Genomic DNA, 16,648 nt, shown 5'->3' with positions numbered 1-16,648 from the left:
TTTAATTTAGATATGATCAATAAGATGTTCATTTCTAACAATATTTGGTCCAAAACTTATATCAAGTATACATTATATTTTGGTTTAAAACTTCTGAAAACCCACCTTTGTCCTCAAGTAGCAAGTAATAGGATATTGTATGTAAGTCAGGCTACAAATTTTCAATATTATCTCTAACCTCAGAAACTGCAGACATGTAGGGAACAGGTAGATAAATTTTGTTATTAAGAACTACTTAAAATGCAAAAACAAACAAACCCAGAATGCAATTCACCTATATTTCAGTTCTTTTACTTTTCCCCCCTTGCTATCATTCACTTTTTTTTTCTTTGGCACTATAAGGCATAGTTTCATGAAGTTTTGATAAATCAAAACCCTTCGTAATTTTCCTCCCTGCCTTCAAAATTATATTGTTTCTTCTGTAAACCAATACAATTTATGGTGATACTGATTTGAGCTAGTTAATATCTAATCCCTTAAAATAAATTCACAGAATCTTTATTTCCAAGTTGTATACTGTGTGGGTTTTTTTTAAATAGTTTTAACAATGGAATAATGTTGGTTTATATTATTGTTTGTATTGTGGGAGCATAGGAAAGCATTATCATAGTGCACACACCAATAATGTCTCTTCAGTCCACCACCTCAGTCCACTGCACTCTCCATCCATTGTTCTTGACTTTCCCCATCTGGATTCCTCAGTTCTAGAGTCGGTTTTCAAGGGAGTTTTTCAGTTTGGCTTTATCTGAATATATTTATGTTTTTTACTTCTCTCTTATTTTTAAAAATACCAAATACATGTTTATTAAAAGCTTGTATTTACTATTTGGTGAAATGTAAGAAATGAGTGATGGGATATATAAATGGAAAATGTTCAGACCAAATGGAAGTACAAGTCTGCAGCATCAGTCCTATAAGCCAAAGTGCAACTTCTGTAGCAATTAACTCCACAACGTTAATGATCACGTTAACAATAAATGCAGTTTCCCTAATTTTCACTTCTACTTCCAACTTAGTTCCAACTAGAAGATGCCAAATCACATAGGCTATTCCACTTCTAGTTAGCCCACTCTCAGTGACCCCACTTCAAAAACCTTCGATCAGCACATAGTTGAACTCTTCCCATTATTTCCTTATAAAACTTTTACACTCCACTGCCTCCCAAATGCAAGTGACAGTGGCATGATGTATAGTAAGCTCTTAATAAATAGCCTTTATTTGTTTTCATTTGAGAATCTTTTTTTTTTTTTTACTGAAGAGATCATCTTTAGTACTTCAATAAATGGAGATTGTGTAGATTCAACTTTGCAATCCACCACCATTTTAATTTTGTTTTTAGCACAATAGTAGGGTTGATATACAAAACATTGCTGAAATATGAGCTGATTTTTCCCACAGGATGATGCCTTCACCAAGAAAACATAAATTACCTCTTTTTTTTTTTAATTTATAAGTTCTTTTGGATTTCACAGCTTAATCAAGTCTAGCTAAGAAGTCTATTTGAGAAGAAGATTTAATGATCGTGACAAACTAGCTTGTGCAGAATTGCTTTAGGTTTTGAATTATTTTTTTGAAAAAAACAGTAGAAACTGACAGTTTCCCAAAAAAACCAAAAGTGATGCTAGCAAAATATCAACAAAAATGACTATTTAAAGCAAAGTTCTGAGTTTAATACTTGTTTCAAAAATATTTGTCTAGTAAAACGTGATACAAAATAAAAATATGAGTGAATCTCTAAAAAGGAGATAATAAATAAACTAAATATACATGTTCCGATTTATTTAGCTCCCTTCATTATGACTGTTGAATTTTCCAAAGTTAAATCATCTCTATCAGCATTAAATTTATAAGATGGAGACACTAGAGAATTAATATTTAATTACTTCACTTTAAAATAAAATAAGTGTGGGATTATACAAAATTATGGAATGTGTGTATTTTCAGATAAACATGAGAATTGGATAAAGGGAAGAATGATTTAAGGAGAAGCTAAATGTTCTCTTACATATCAATTTTTTTTTTAAATTCCTTGTAAGTCAATTTTATTTTCTGTTACTATGGTCAATATTATTAAAATAATATATTATGATAGCAATAAGCTTTTTAATATTAAACATAATGGTAAGTAATATTAACTTTTGAATGCATTATGCATATGTAACAGAACTGGTTAATTATGGTTATAACTGATATATACACACACACACACACACACATGCATACACAATTGTATATAAAATTATGTATAAAAAAGTGCTCATATAAGTTATTTGCAATGTGGGCATAAATTATTTACCAGCAGGATTTCCTTTGATCAAACATGGAGTTATATTTTAAAATTATAAAATTTAACCTAACACAGTTTCAATAATCCCAGAGGAAGATAAAAGATTTTAAAAATTTATCTATATAGAGTTACTGAGTAGATGCTATTGGTGAAAGACCTATAAAGTTTTGATAAACAGTGTAAGTATTTATACAGATGTGTATAAATTCATTTAGATCCCCAACCACATACAGTTAATATTTTAACCACTTTTAAAATAAGTATTATGAAAAACTAAACAAACCTTGATACCTCTGGTGATATATATTTGACTATAGAAAGATAAAATCCCACTGGCCTAAATGTGTAAAGAATATGTATACTTAATTTACGATATAGCTGATAAAAGATCTAATGACTATACTTACACTTACTACATATACATTAATGAACCTATTAAATCTCAAAAATAAAAAAAAGAAATGCAATTAAAAATAAAGAACTATTTTTCTCCTATAAATTAGGAAAGATTGACTGGTTTGTGAACCACAATGGGGGAGTGGCAGTTGGTTTAATGATTTATGAGGGTCATTTATCAATAAGTATCAGCAATCTTAAAAGTATTTGTAATCACTATTATTCACTTTGAGTTTTACAAATGGGTTCTAAGATAGAAAGAGCAGAGATTCTCCCTTAAAACAGCAGCAAAAAAAAAAAATGAACAAAACAAAGGGGAGATCATAAAGGAAAGGTTAGACAATAGAATATCAAAGAATTAAATCTTTAAAAAAAACAATTTATATCACACAGGGAAATTTTATATTATATTGATTATACATACACACACCAAATATTAATATGTTTCTAGTGGGTAAATATTATTGATTTTCTTTCTTTTTGTTTGATATAATTTTTAAAGAAAATTTTAAAAATGCAATATAAATAAAATAACAACTGGTAAGAAATAAGGACAATCATCTTAAGCATGCCAACTTCATAACATGCAATTTTAAAAAGAAATAAATTGTACAAAAAAGGTGAGGAACAAGAGTTTTGGTAACATGAAAAAACCTAAGTACCCAAAGATAGATGAGTGGATTAGGAAGTTGTAGAATATTGCTCATAGATTAAAAAGATTAAAACCTACCCATGTGGCAACAGGAAATGTATTGGAGGGGAACTAGAACTGAAAGAAGTCAGAAGGAAAAAGACAAATACCAGTTTCACAAATCGTAGAATGTAAAGAAACAAGGAAAGGGGTCAGATAAAATTAGGCCAAAAATAAACCTTAGAAATTTAATTATAGAATTGAGGCACCCAGTGTTAATTTTGGGAGGGCATATAAAGTGAGGAGGGGACCCAGTGAAAAAAGGTGGATGGTGTGCTATGATAATACACCTGAATTGTATGCTCTTATACCTGTAAATCATATACAGTATTGGGAAGTAACATCTCATTTGAAAAACAAAAAGGAAATAGCCATTAATCTAATATCCAGAAATATTTTGATGCATAGCTAAAATAGGCAATCCAATTTGAATAACTGTGGTCAAAGGCGATACGGTGCAATGGTCAAACAAATGGAAGGAAGACTAACAGTGATTTTCATTCCAGGAAATGTGATAGCCTGAGATGAGCTGACAAAATTCCAAGTTTAGTTATTCAAGCATCCTCTTTTTGAGACTTTGTATCTATATGGTTTATTTACTTATTTGTTGTGAAGAAGAACTGGGATTTGGACCAGAGATGCAGGGGTGGGGGTGGGGAGGGGGTGAGAGGATTCACCAGAAACAGAGTGGGTGGGGAGCAGATCAGGCAGGTTTACTGAAATCCACTGCTACTGGGAGCAGCTGATAAGACCGCAGAGGTCTGCTGCAGCATATGTGAGTTGGCTACTAGCTTCCTGGCTACGGATTAAATTCAGGCTGTCAGGGAGAAAGGATGTCCTATAGAAACTCCACACAGGTTTTGTGGACTCCACCCCCAATCTCCATCAAAGCCATCAAGACATGGGAAGCTAAAAATCCGATCACCACTGAAGGGAGGAATACTGGGACCTAAGGGTGTAGTTAAGCAGCCAGGTTTGTTATAAAATCAGACATGTGGGCCTCCAGGGTCGCTTCCTCTCTTGCTCTCTCACTTTTTGCGTTTCTTGGCTTTTGGCTTGGTGCTTGGCTTTTTGACATCTCTCAGCATGCCACTGGAAGTCCAGGTCAATGGAATCAATAGGACATATTTACCAATTTATCTCCCTCTCTTCCTCCTTGAAATAGCCATTTCTTCATTTCCCCTTCTTTTGTAAATAAACCCTTTATTAACCTTGCTGTGTGTGCCTGCAGTTGGGTATTGTTGTAAATCACTTTACAGGCACAGGTGAGGACCCACAACCAGGCAACCCATTTCATATTGGGGTTGCCCTGTAATAAAGCCATCATGGTGATAGTGGTAGACCACCAGGAAGCCCCTAAACAGCTCTCTTTAATTGGCAGATTTTAAGAGGTGAGGCACAGGAGTACTTAACTGATGGGCACAATGGATACTGAGCAGATCTTGGATGACTTTGTTTAAATATTTACAAGTCTTGGGATGTTAGATAGAAAGATACTGGGTAGTAAATTAGATATCTACTTGGAATTCATTTTTTTTCCCTGTTGGGGCTGGAAACTATGAATATACAGCTTTGGTTTTATGAATCTTTATGACTCTAATAAAGACTAGGTTTATACTAGTGCTCTCCATTCCAAATAACTGGCAGGGTAAATGTAGCAGACTGCCATATATAATTTGAAATAATTAGAGCTATATGTAATTTGAAACAATTAGGCCAGAAAAAGTCAGCTATTGACATCAAAATAAATCATCAAAAAAAATTGTGTTAGAAAACATGCAAATCACACAAAAGGAGAATCAAATAGTATACACAAACAATACCCAACATCACATCTATAAATACTAAATTTGTGTTGATTTGATGATGATTTGTTATATTTTTACATCTCCTCAGCACAATGAACTAGAACATAATAATTTGCGTAACTAAAGTTCATCTGAAGAAGATTTGACCTATAGATCAGTATTTTCTTGGTAATTTTTCTTATAACGAATCAAGAAAATAAGAATTATTCTACAGATTAAATATATAAACTTATTAAACAGTGATGCTGAACTTGGTATTCTTAAAACAAGTAGCATTTTATTGCTGGATATCTGAAGATTTTATAATTATAATAGTGAAGATTTATGGACAGACTCTAATATAGCTAGAAAAACTGCTCAACATAGAAAACGTTTTACTTAATCTTATTCCTACATGATGTTAAAGATATTTTTGATCTGTTTACTCTGTGATTGCATATTATGATTATCTTTTATATTCCTATGTATTATTTCTCCCTGTCTTGAAACAGGAATATTTGTTTTAAACAGTTAATGCATTAAAGTATTAAAAATCAAAGTTACAAGACTTTAACTTAAAATGAAAATTTTATTATCAATTATTTTTAATGCTGGCAACCCATGTACATCAATTATAAATAAAATCATATTAATCGAAAGTCTGCTAAATTTGCTTCAGAAACATTACATGAAATAGGTGTACACATCTTAAAGCATCACTTAGGATCTCAATATCTGTGGCATGCTGAACCCTCTGAGTTGAAGTGTTTGTGAGATACATGGGAATATTGAATCCTTTGGAATATTCAGTCTGAATTGCAATGAAAGAGGAATTTAAAATCGATTTAAGCAAAACCTAAGAAATGCTAAGTTATAAAGGTTTATCTCTTCTAATCACACAGGGTGGGCCTAATTTGTCAATTTGATGTTATCTTTTCTTCAAAATAAAACAGGTGGTGTAGAGAGGAGACAAAACCTAGAAACAACCCCCCTAAATCTCTCTCTTGCCTTTCAGTCTAGCCTGATTCAAGAAAATTCAGCCATCAACATTATAGAAATATGGAACTCAATTCCACACTTCACAGGGAAAAGAAAAGGAGCCCCATCATTGAAGAAATAAACAGGTAAAGGTTGATTTGAAGTAAGAAATCCAACAGAATAGTTAAAATGGACTGAATTTGTTATCTGTAATACCAATAACTGTATTAGTAAAGTAGATTAATGCTTAGAGACTGTTGATGCATACCAAAGCACTAATACAGCAAAGTATGTAATCTTTAGGAGACTAAAATATAAGGAGAGCAAGCAGTAATGAGAGAAAAGCAAGGAGTGAGAGAAAAAAATTTGGTAAACAATATATGGGTATATAACATGTTTTGTAGCATTATATTACAACCATCAGTTATATTTAAAGTAAATCACTCTACATTGCACATTAAAGAATTCAGTTGTTTCAACTGAGTTGTTAATCTATTAGAAACATTTATTCCTTTCAGATTCATACAAGGTTTAAGCACAAAGCAGAGATTTTGAACAAATGTGGCGTTTAGCTGGTGTTTAAAATCATTTGCAATATTTTGTTCTTTATTTGCCTCATTTCTCAGCAATGAGTATTTACTTAGACATGGCTCAGGAAATTAACTGATCTTTTTTGTTGAAGTCTACCTTCACCAGAGCCCAGTGTCTTAGAAAGAGATATTTGATAGTATGCTCTCTCTAATACATACATGGGGATCATATTGTTATAGAAGTGGCCCTTCAGGCAAATGGAGCTTCAAACAAAAATATATTTTGCTCCTGTGTTTATTAGGATTTTTCCCTTTCTTTTATCCTTGGTGAAACCTAAGTCTCTAGATTCCTTGCTAAAATAATTTTGATTCAGGCAAATCAATGATATTAAACTGCCATATCCATTATTATAAATAAAATTTCCTACCAAATATTTGCCTCAATATAGCTTCCTGAGCACTGTAATGTTTACATGTTTGATCTGTGAGAAGTCGCAGGTGGGATATTCAATAATGTTGAGCAACTGAGCCAGTAACTCTCTTGGGTTCAGTTTCCTAGGATTATTTACTTCCCACAGTGGGCAATTAGTTGTTGCTATGCTCCTAGTCTTTCTGGCACTACTCTGCCCTGATACCCATTTGTCAGTTATTAATAAATTATGATCTGCTCTCTAATTATCTTTGATTCAGAGCCTTTAAAGAAAAAAGCATGTAATCATGAGAAAATAGGGATAACAACTCTCAGATATTAAATCAATACACATGCCTGGATTTATTATAGTTTTATAAAGTCATATCCATTGCTAATTCATAGGCCACTGAGATTTTTAATGAGTTATTTTCTAAAATCAGTGATTACATGTGTGATTACAAATATTTGTCTATCATACTGAAAACATAAAATAATATTATATGAAAACATTTTCATATAATACTTTTTCTTGTAAAAACTTATGAAATTCGAAAATGTATGATAATAGTTTGTTAATTATGCCAAATATAACAGCAAATCCATGATTCTCCCAACCTAACGAGAATCAAGAGAGAAATACAAATATGTTGCTGTGAATTATTATTTACAAAAGCTAATGTCATTCAGTATCACCAGGTGCATCATCATTGGCATTAGCAGCCGAAAGTCAAATAAATAATATGCCAAAAGTCAAATAAATAATATAAATTAATGAAGATTTCTTAATTCCTACATAATGCTTCTTTAAAATCATTGCATTTACTTTGTAGTGGCGTCAAATTTCAAGATATTTATGGATTAAGAGCACCATTGAGATTATGCCACAGTAATTAACATCTTTCATTTTCTAAACTATCAATGTTATTAGGGAAAATGAGACAAAGCACTTCAAATGGTGATTGATACACAATTTATGAAGTAGTCATTTAATTAGATTATGTGGGAGAGCCACAGTTGTCTTTATCCTTTAAATACTTAGTGGAGAATAATAGAGAGATCTTTTTTTAAAAAATATGCATTTTGTGGTTGAAAATGTTAAATTCTGTGAGCAATATTTTGATATAGTTTCAGATTATTGAGACTTCAGGGGGAGAAGAAATTGTTCGATTTGAGAAGTTGAGGGAGACTTCATGATAGAAAGAATGATGTGTATCTGACATGTTGGTCAGCTTTGAACATTAAAAATGAAGTGGAGGATATGATCAAGTGCACATTAAGATCCTCTTTTCACATTTATTTTTAAGATTTATTTATTTATTTTTATTTTTTAATTTATGCATACATGTATGGGGTACAAGCCAGAGGTGCAGGGGCAGGGAGATGATTTACTCTACTCACCAGAGGTAGAGTGGAGAGCAGAACAGGCAGGCTGACAAAGTACACTGTTGAGGGGAGCAGCGGGTGGGTCAGGAGAGGTCTGCTGCACCATGTGGATCACTTCTGGGGCAGGAGATCGAACTCAAGCTGAGGTGGCTGCAGCTAACTTGCAGTATTGCGTCCTTACCCGTTGCACCACCAGGGAGGGCCCGATCCTCTTTTCACATTCTAAGTTCATGTAATTTGTGTGAGGCTGATCCTATTTCCAGATTCAGGTTTGAGCTACGATGCAGCCTCTTCTTGGTTAAAGTTCCAATAATATTGACTAGTTCGCTCTGTGGAGCTACTACCAGGTTCCTATCAGAGCCAGTACCTCATGAGCTTTGCTGGTAAAGGGCAAGAGCTCTACAGAGTTAGGCTCACTACAGTGAAGTCTTCTCTACTGCTAAATCATGAACCACTCCTTAGTCCATTCACCTGCTTCATCCTCCTACATGTTTCTTTCATTATAAGAGTAGCCCTGGGCTGCATTCAAGTAATCTCATCAGTAGTTTTTAAAACCTGCACTCCATTGATTATTGCAGTTCTACAATAGCCAAGATATGGAAACAACCTAATTGCCCCAAAACAGATGAGTGGATCAAGCTGTTGTATATATACACGTGTAATACTCCTCAGCTATCAAATAAGACACACTCATACATTTGTGACAACATAGATGGAGCTGGAAGGTATTATGTTAATTGAAATAAATCAGAAGGAAAAGATACATATTGGATTGTTTCACTTAATGTGTACGATGGAAATATCAAGCAAAGGAGCTGGAAAAGGACAAACATGCAAACTGACCATAGATCCAAAGCAGGTAGGAGAAGAGGGGAAGATGAGAATTCTAAAAAGGGGAGAAAAGAGCACAAGGGACTATAGTGATGGAGCACAGGTACTGCTGGTGGGAGAAGTATGGGGACTACTCCTGAGGGAAGAAGTCAAATACTATGCAAAATTAACATTGATGTAAGAAAATTAATAAGTTAATTTTAAATAAATAAATATCATATTTGTGCCAGAATATTCTTGAATAGCGGATGTGCACTGAACCATATAGGAGGCACTGTTTGGGGATCCAGCTCGCACTGAAGTGGCTTTAGCTTCTCAGTGCTGTGCTTTAACCTGCTGCGCCACCAGGGAGGGCCCTGATTTTCCTTTCTTAATCTCGGGAACTTTATCTGTCTAAACTATAATTGTCCTTCACATTAAGGCACTTTGAATTTGGCTTGTGTCCTATTCAACTAATGGAGTCTAAATATTAATGATAATATGGGAAATGTATTTTGAACCATATTTAAAGAGTTTTGAACTATAGCTCAGCCTCCCAGCCATATAGTCATTGAACTTTTACTGACAAATATACAATTGTCTGTGTGCAGTCAATCAGGTGAGAAAGATGTATAGAAGAAAGATTATGGGTCATCATGTCATCATTTTAGTAAGCTCACTGGAGAGATGAAGTTTAACAAAGACTTGGAAGAAGGAAGAAGAGATATGGTTCTCTGGGACAAGGAAATGTTAGGCATTAAGAAGAGTCTTAAGATTGGATCATTCTTACAATATTTAAGAAATAATAAGAAATTTGTCAAGCATAAACTGGAGCTAGAACTAAAACTGTGACATAGTAGTATGAGATATTGCATGCACAGCCCTTGGAACAGTGCCTGGTAATAGGTATTAAGAAAGTAAATAGCTAGACACTATTATGATAATATCAATATTATAGTTGTGTCACTTCTATTAGGTAAAGAGACTTCTCTTAAGGTTTTACAATACTCTGTAAACTTTAGAAAGTATTCATTTAAGAATATATTACGTTTTGACATTAAATGTAGGCAGAGGTCTGGTACTTGTCTAAATTAAATAGTTGCACCCAAAATGTCTACATTAATTATAAAATTTGGCTTTGAAAGAACTTGAAGAGAAGTTTCTAAGTCCAGCAGATTCTACCATGTTTTTCTAACATAAAAATGTGGCAAACATGCAATAACCAAAGTATTTCTCAAGTTATTGAATCAAACCATCATTTTGGTCCAAAGGGGTGAGAGGCACCAAAAAAAGGAATGGTTTCAATTTAAATTCTCTTTATCTCTTATTTTTATAATTGTTTATGAGATTCATTAATTTATAGAACTACTAAACTAAAGTTGGAAACTTAGAAAAGAACACTAAATTTTTTTTAATTCACATGTTCTGGACTTACTTTGATGTTTAAGTACAAAAGGTATTCAGATTATCTATAATGCATGATTAGAGAGAATATGCTGTTTACAAAGTGCTATAATTTAAGAGACTTAGAAAAATACACAAAAGGCTAAATTTTAATAATTATTACAATTAACAAGAAAACCTAAAGCTATGTTTTCAGTAAGTCTCTCTCTTTCTCTCTCTCTCTCTTTTTTTTTTTTGTTGTTCTAGAGCTTTGGCATGGTCTCTTAATTTTGATATGTTATGTTAAAGTATAGTATGTATATTTTGCATACTCCTAAGAAGTTTTCACCTTAGGGAACTCAGACCAAGTTTATCACTCCAGAAACATTATCACATTAATAGTATGTATAAATAGCCTAAAAATTATATCTATGATGAAGCAGCTTGAGGGAATCCTTCTACCTCTTCGGGAGTGACTGTAGTTTGGTTTTGCTTTCCAAAATAAAAATGGACAAAAACTTTATTTCTGTATGTTTATATGCAAGAACATGTGCGATTACATGTGGCAGTGCATGTGCAGAATATATACTTTTCCTTTGAGTATATATGTGGAATTGATTGAAAAAACAAAGCTCTAAAATTTTCTTAAAACTGAAATTCATGTAGCAAGGAGGGTTCAGATTGAAATAATCTGTAATATCAGGATGTTTGTATTGGAAAGGTACAAACTAATTTCTGTACACTGAAAGATATTTTCCTTTGTATTTTCTATATCATTAAATTCTATTAATTTAAGCTTTTTACTGGATTAAAAAATATGCAGAAATCAATTTTCAGAATTAGGTCTCATTCTGGTTTGAAATGGAGACACTGTGGAAAAGTCAACTTAGTGCTATCAGTATTTAACTTTAAGAGAAAGACACATTAAACCTAGACATGTAATTGAAAAGTATGGAGATGCCATTTCCAATGGTAAAAAGATGACTAAACGATTTCTGTTTATCAGAGAGTATAAATGAGAACAAACATAAAATTAGAATATAATAAGAAGTTATCAACATGCAATGTCATTAATGATAAAAGAGAAAAATTTAAAAGCATTACAACATGAGGCATATATTAGGAGACTTCACTTATATACATTCCAGGTGACAATAGCTTTCTGAGGAGGTATGTTAATTATTTCATGCTATTATGAAAGAAATTATTTAAAATTAATATGGGAAAGTGAAAAAAGAGAGGCTAAATCCTGCAGAAAATAATTTAAGGACACTCTAACACCTTTAAACATATAAAGCACACAAATTCTAAAATGGATAGAAACATAAAATGCTATAATTATTTGCCATTTTTATTTGAGACTTTTTTCTTCAAAATCATTATTTGTCTGATATTTTAGACTGTAGAAAGACTTCAAAAAAATTTCTGCATATTCCTTTTAGCCTAAAAAGAGAAGAAAGTCTCTGTAGTTGATTTAATTTTTATCTCCATGTATTTTAGAATAATACAAAAAATGGTCATTTTTTGGACAAACCCATTGTATTTAGCATATTACATCTTTCAGCTTTCATCTTAATAAGAATACAAATTGTCAGTGAATATGTTTTTCCCCATATAGCTTCTCTTATGTCCAAGTAATAATATAAATTCTCAATAAAAATGCATATGTGGTATTAAATTTTTCAAAGTATCAAAATTAAATGATTGTATCACCACTCAGATTATTTATGACTAAAATTCATTTGACATAGGAAAAAAATCTTTAGTAAAAAGTGATAAAGGAATTTAGTTCAAAATGAGAGGGTTGTCTAAATGTTTTTGTATGTGTTTATTATAGTTTACCACAGACAGGGCAGAGAAACATATATAATTCAATGCCTTTAAATCATGCCTAGAATGAGCTTTTTCCAATTTTTTTAGCATATATAGTTTCCCAATTTTTCTCTTATTTGACAAATCTTTACTGAATTAATTCAGAATGCTTTAGATATGACGATGTGTATAAGATTTTATTTGTCTAGACAAAAGTTAAGAAGTTTATGGCCTTCAATGAGATAGGAAATGCCCTTCAAGAATCATATCATTTAAGGTTTTGAATCAGTGTATTTATATATATATTAGTGTAAAATACTTGCCTATAAATTTAAAATATAAAGTCCAAAGATCTTTTGATCACATAACAAATAACTTTAAATTCAAGAGTGAGTATTCAATGGGATGAAGAGGTATTTCATACAATATATTTGCTAAAAAATACGAATTTAAGATTTCTTTTTGTTAAAATTGTTTTCCTTTAAACTGCTACATACTGAGATGTTAATAAATTAAATTAATAAACATACACACACACACATATATATATGTATGTATGTTAAGGCTATATTTTCCTGCTGTCACTAATTAATAGGTAAACTGACCCTTCTCTCAAATATTTCGTCTAATAATTCAGATGTGCATCATTTTCAAATAATTTTATGTATGTATTGGAATAGATGTTCTTGAGACAAGTGCTGATTCATATACATGTATATGAATCATATACATAAGCAAGAATGAATAGCTGAATGTCACCAGTAAATTAACAATAAGAATACATAGGTTAAATAAATACACTGTGCCCAGTGTACAATAAAATATTTCCTTTAGGAACCCTTAAACACATAAATTTGTTGTATTGTAGTCCTTAATTCTTAAACCATTTTTATTCATTACTCCTATGTGTGGAATCAGCAAAATATTATATTCTAAAGATCTCCTTGTCTCTAAATAAAACAAATGTTTATTGGAATTATCAGAAAGGACAAAGCTACCACATATCTCCATCATAAGAAAAGGAATGAGATTACAAACCAGTTCTGCAAATGTATCATAATTATCCACCTGTTTGGTAGGAAAGATATATTATAGAAAGACGGTTTTGTTGGTAATTATATGAACTCAACTTAGTTATTTAATCTGATTGAAATCTGAACAGAGTTCTTCTGAAATGAGTGGCAGCTTATGGCCCAGAAAACAGGCCATTCTCTTCAAATGACTTGAAACAGAGGACCCAGTGAGGCTCCAACTTCTGTATTTCATTGACAACAGCGCACTGACAAACGGAAGCCATGGGACAAGCTATAGGACCCACAGGATGCTGCCAAAGAGCAAGATCCTGACCTTTTACTGACAGAATAATCAAACAGCATCAGTGGAGAACAAAAAGAAAGGGGAGGAGTGAAACTAGAAAATGTGCTCCATCATCTATAGTATCAGGGGCTGTGAGTCTGCACTCCAGGCACTTCTCATCTACTTAATGACTCAGTATTGTAATTGAGATCAGGCCCTAGATCTGAGGCAGGGTTTCAATCTAATCAACAAGCCCACTGATAAGCTTCAGAATACAATGTGCTGTATATTGGAAAGTGCCTAATTCTGTTAAATAGATGCTGAAGAGTCAAGTCGTAAGTAAAACAGTAACAAAAATCAGTATGAACATTGATTTCCTGACTTTTTTGGACATTCCAATACATTTTCATATTTGTGCAAGTTTAAATGTTTCCATAAGGACTTTCATCAAATTTTACATAGTAGTTCAACACTTAACTTTTAAAGAGATGGCTCGCATTACTCATTATAAATGGCCCAACAATAGTCTGGATAGAATATGAAAAATTTTCTTGTAGGAAAATAACATACTTAAAAGAGAATATTATTTAAAAATTTTGCTTATTTTTAAGGAACCTTGCTTGTACTCAGTTCAGTGTCAGGAAATACCTTTTACAAAAGCTTTTGTTAGGGCTCTACTTTTATTTAAAATGAAAAATATAAATATGGTGCATTTATTGATAGAGTATTCAATAAATTCACTGCATATTAGTATTTACAATGATTGGCATATTCATCTTGAAATCATTCAGAACTTTAAAAAAAAAAGCTGTTATTAATATAGGATAGTTATTTCCCAAAATGCTTGTGCATTATAGTATCTTGTTTATATTTATTACCCTGTAGAGACAGAATGTTGGTTAACTATAATTATTAGTATTATTCTTCTAAAATTTACTGAGCCAAGACAGAGACTTTCCAAACATTACACCTGAAACGTAACCATAAAAAAATTTCAAAAATCCATTTTGAAGGAAAAAATTTTGTCCAAGGAAGATATTGCTATATTAATGACAGAAGAAACAGCAGCAAATTAATATTATTCTATAAATAGCACAACTGGAAAAATAGAAAACTTGTACTTAAAATAAGTTCACACTATAATAGAAAAAGAAAAGAAGGTTTAAGAATTATATCATGCTTTGAGGTTATCTACTGATATATTGTTTGCCTGATTTGTTGGGATGTGCTTAACAGTCAAACGGTCAGATCAAGGTAAGGAAGAACTCAGCTGCAAAAGTTCAGAATCACAGCTTCCTCTCTTACCTTCCACTGAGGAGGAAGCCGATAACCACTGCCAACAAAATGACTCCCACTGTCACAGACACAGCAATTATAGGAATCTGGCTTTGATCGCTGGATGCTGCAACTGCTGATAGGAGACACAGAAAATGGAGTCTGTGGTTAAAGTGATCATATGCATTCAAATAAGCGGTGTTTAATAATCTGTAATCAACGCATGGTTTAAGCAATTCATCCATTCTGAGCTGAGGTTTCCTCCTAATATCTCTTTTCAAAAGTGTGTAATTGAAAAGACATCGTTAGGAGAAAACATTTACTCTTCAAATGGAAATTCAAAAGAATCACTAAGTCTCTGATTATTTCCTTGTCATCATAAAAAATGAATGTAATTGTTTGCATAGTATTCATCTAGAGATCTTAGGTTTGTGAGATAAAATGGAACTTAGTTACTGATTTCAAATACCTTAATATTAATAGGAAGTGCTAAGTATATGACACTTGACATTTTAGAGTTTGCATGTGGCTGTTCTTTAGTTTCTCTAGGAAAAAAAAAAAAACTTATTAACTCAGATAGGATTTATCCCATAGATATAGGCTGAAATTCAAAATGTGTGGCTATGACCCAGTAGTGTTTAATATAATGACATTCTGAAATTATACAATAAGAAAAGCATTTCAAATAGAATATAATAGGTAAGTAGGATTACTTTTTTAAAAAAAATCAATATATTTAAAACAGAATTCTTCAGACAGATTAGATCATTATGCCATCTGTTTTGTAAATCAGGGTTACAGAGGAGATATTTTATATTTTAATAATGTAACTATCATGATTAAAAGAATATGGATATGATTAAAGAGCTGTACCCAAATAAGCAAGGACATTTTTCTTTCCTGTTTGTAACTACTTCTGATTAAAGTAAGAATCCTATACAGCAAAGTGTATTTTACTAATATTTTCAAGAAATCCTCAAGAGACATAATGTGATAAATTCACTCATTTATTCATTCATTTCTGTGTTAACTTTTTTTTAATTAAAAATGATTACTTAACAGGAACATTTCTCTACTAATGAGAAACTTCTTAAAAAGAGCTAAATATAAGGGCATACTTTCATGTTTTTTTTATATTTTTAATTAACAGATGTATTTATTTTTAATTGAAGTAGTATTTGGATACCTGAATCAGATATTACCACCATCATATGTCTGTAACAGATACAGGTTTCAGGGACTCTACCCCCACTCCAGATACTGGAACTACAAATCCCATCAAAATCAATGAGAAGCATGCTGGGACGTGAGGGCGGGGCTGAGCAGCCAGATTAGGATAAAACCGAACATGTGGGCTTCCAGCCTCTCTTGGCCTGGTGGTTCGTGGCTGATCGTTTTGGCTCTTGATCAGTTTTCAGTGTGTTATTGGAGTCCACGTCAGCAGAACTGGTAGGATATTCTAGTTAACTCGAACCTTTTTGTGTGTGTCCATAATATGATTGAGTCTTAAGCACGTGTGTTGAGGACCCACAGACAAGCAACCCAATTCACATCGGGGTTCCCTGTAACATACCCGCCACCAAATCGCCCATAATCCACCACCATAGT

The 16,648-nt window shown here is 32.3% G+C and overlaps 1 protein-coding gene across 4 annotated transcripts in view; it reads right to left on the bottom strand.

Annotated features, from left to right (window-relative positions):
• EPHA5 (EPH receptor A5) overlaps nucleotides 1–16,648 on the bottom strand; it is a 277,999-nt gene that overhangs the window by 56,689 nt on the left and 204,662 nt on the right. For 2 of the 4 annotated variants that reach the window (XM_004681266.2, XM_004681268.2), the window contains exon 8: nucleotides 15,071–15,176. In XM_004681266.2, coding sequence (XP_004681323.1) covers nucleotides 15,071–15,176 — 106 coding nt within the window. The remainder of the gene's footprint in view (nucleotides 1–15,070; nucleotides 15,177–16,648) is intronic. The other 2 variants (XM_004681269.2, XM_004681267.2) reach the window with 1 other exon arrangement.

This window comes from Condylura cristata, unplaced genomic scaffold, assembly GCF_000260355.1.
Source record: "Condylura cristata isolate star-nosed mole 26May11 unplaced genomic scaffold, ConCri1.0 scaffold00012, whole genome shotgun sequence".
NCBI classification, from domain to species: domain Eukaryota; kingdom Metazoa; phylum Chordata; class Mammalia; order Eulipotyphla; family Talpidae; genus Condylura; species Condylura cristata.
The sequence above is the reverse complement of the archived record's forward strand: the minus strand, read 5'-3'. Positions and strand labels throughout refer to the sequence as shown.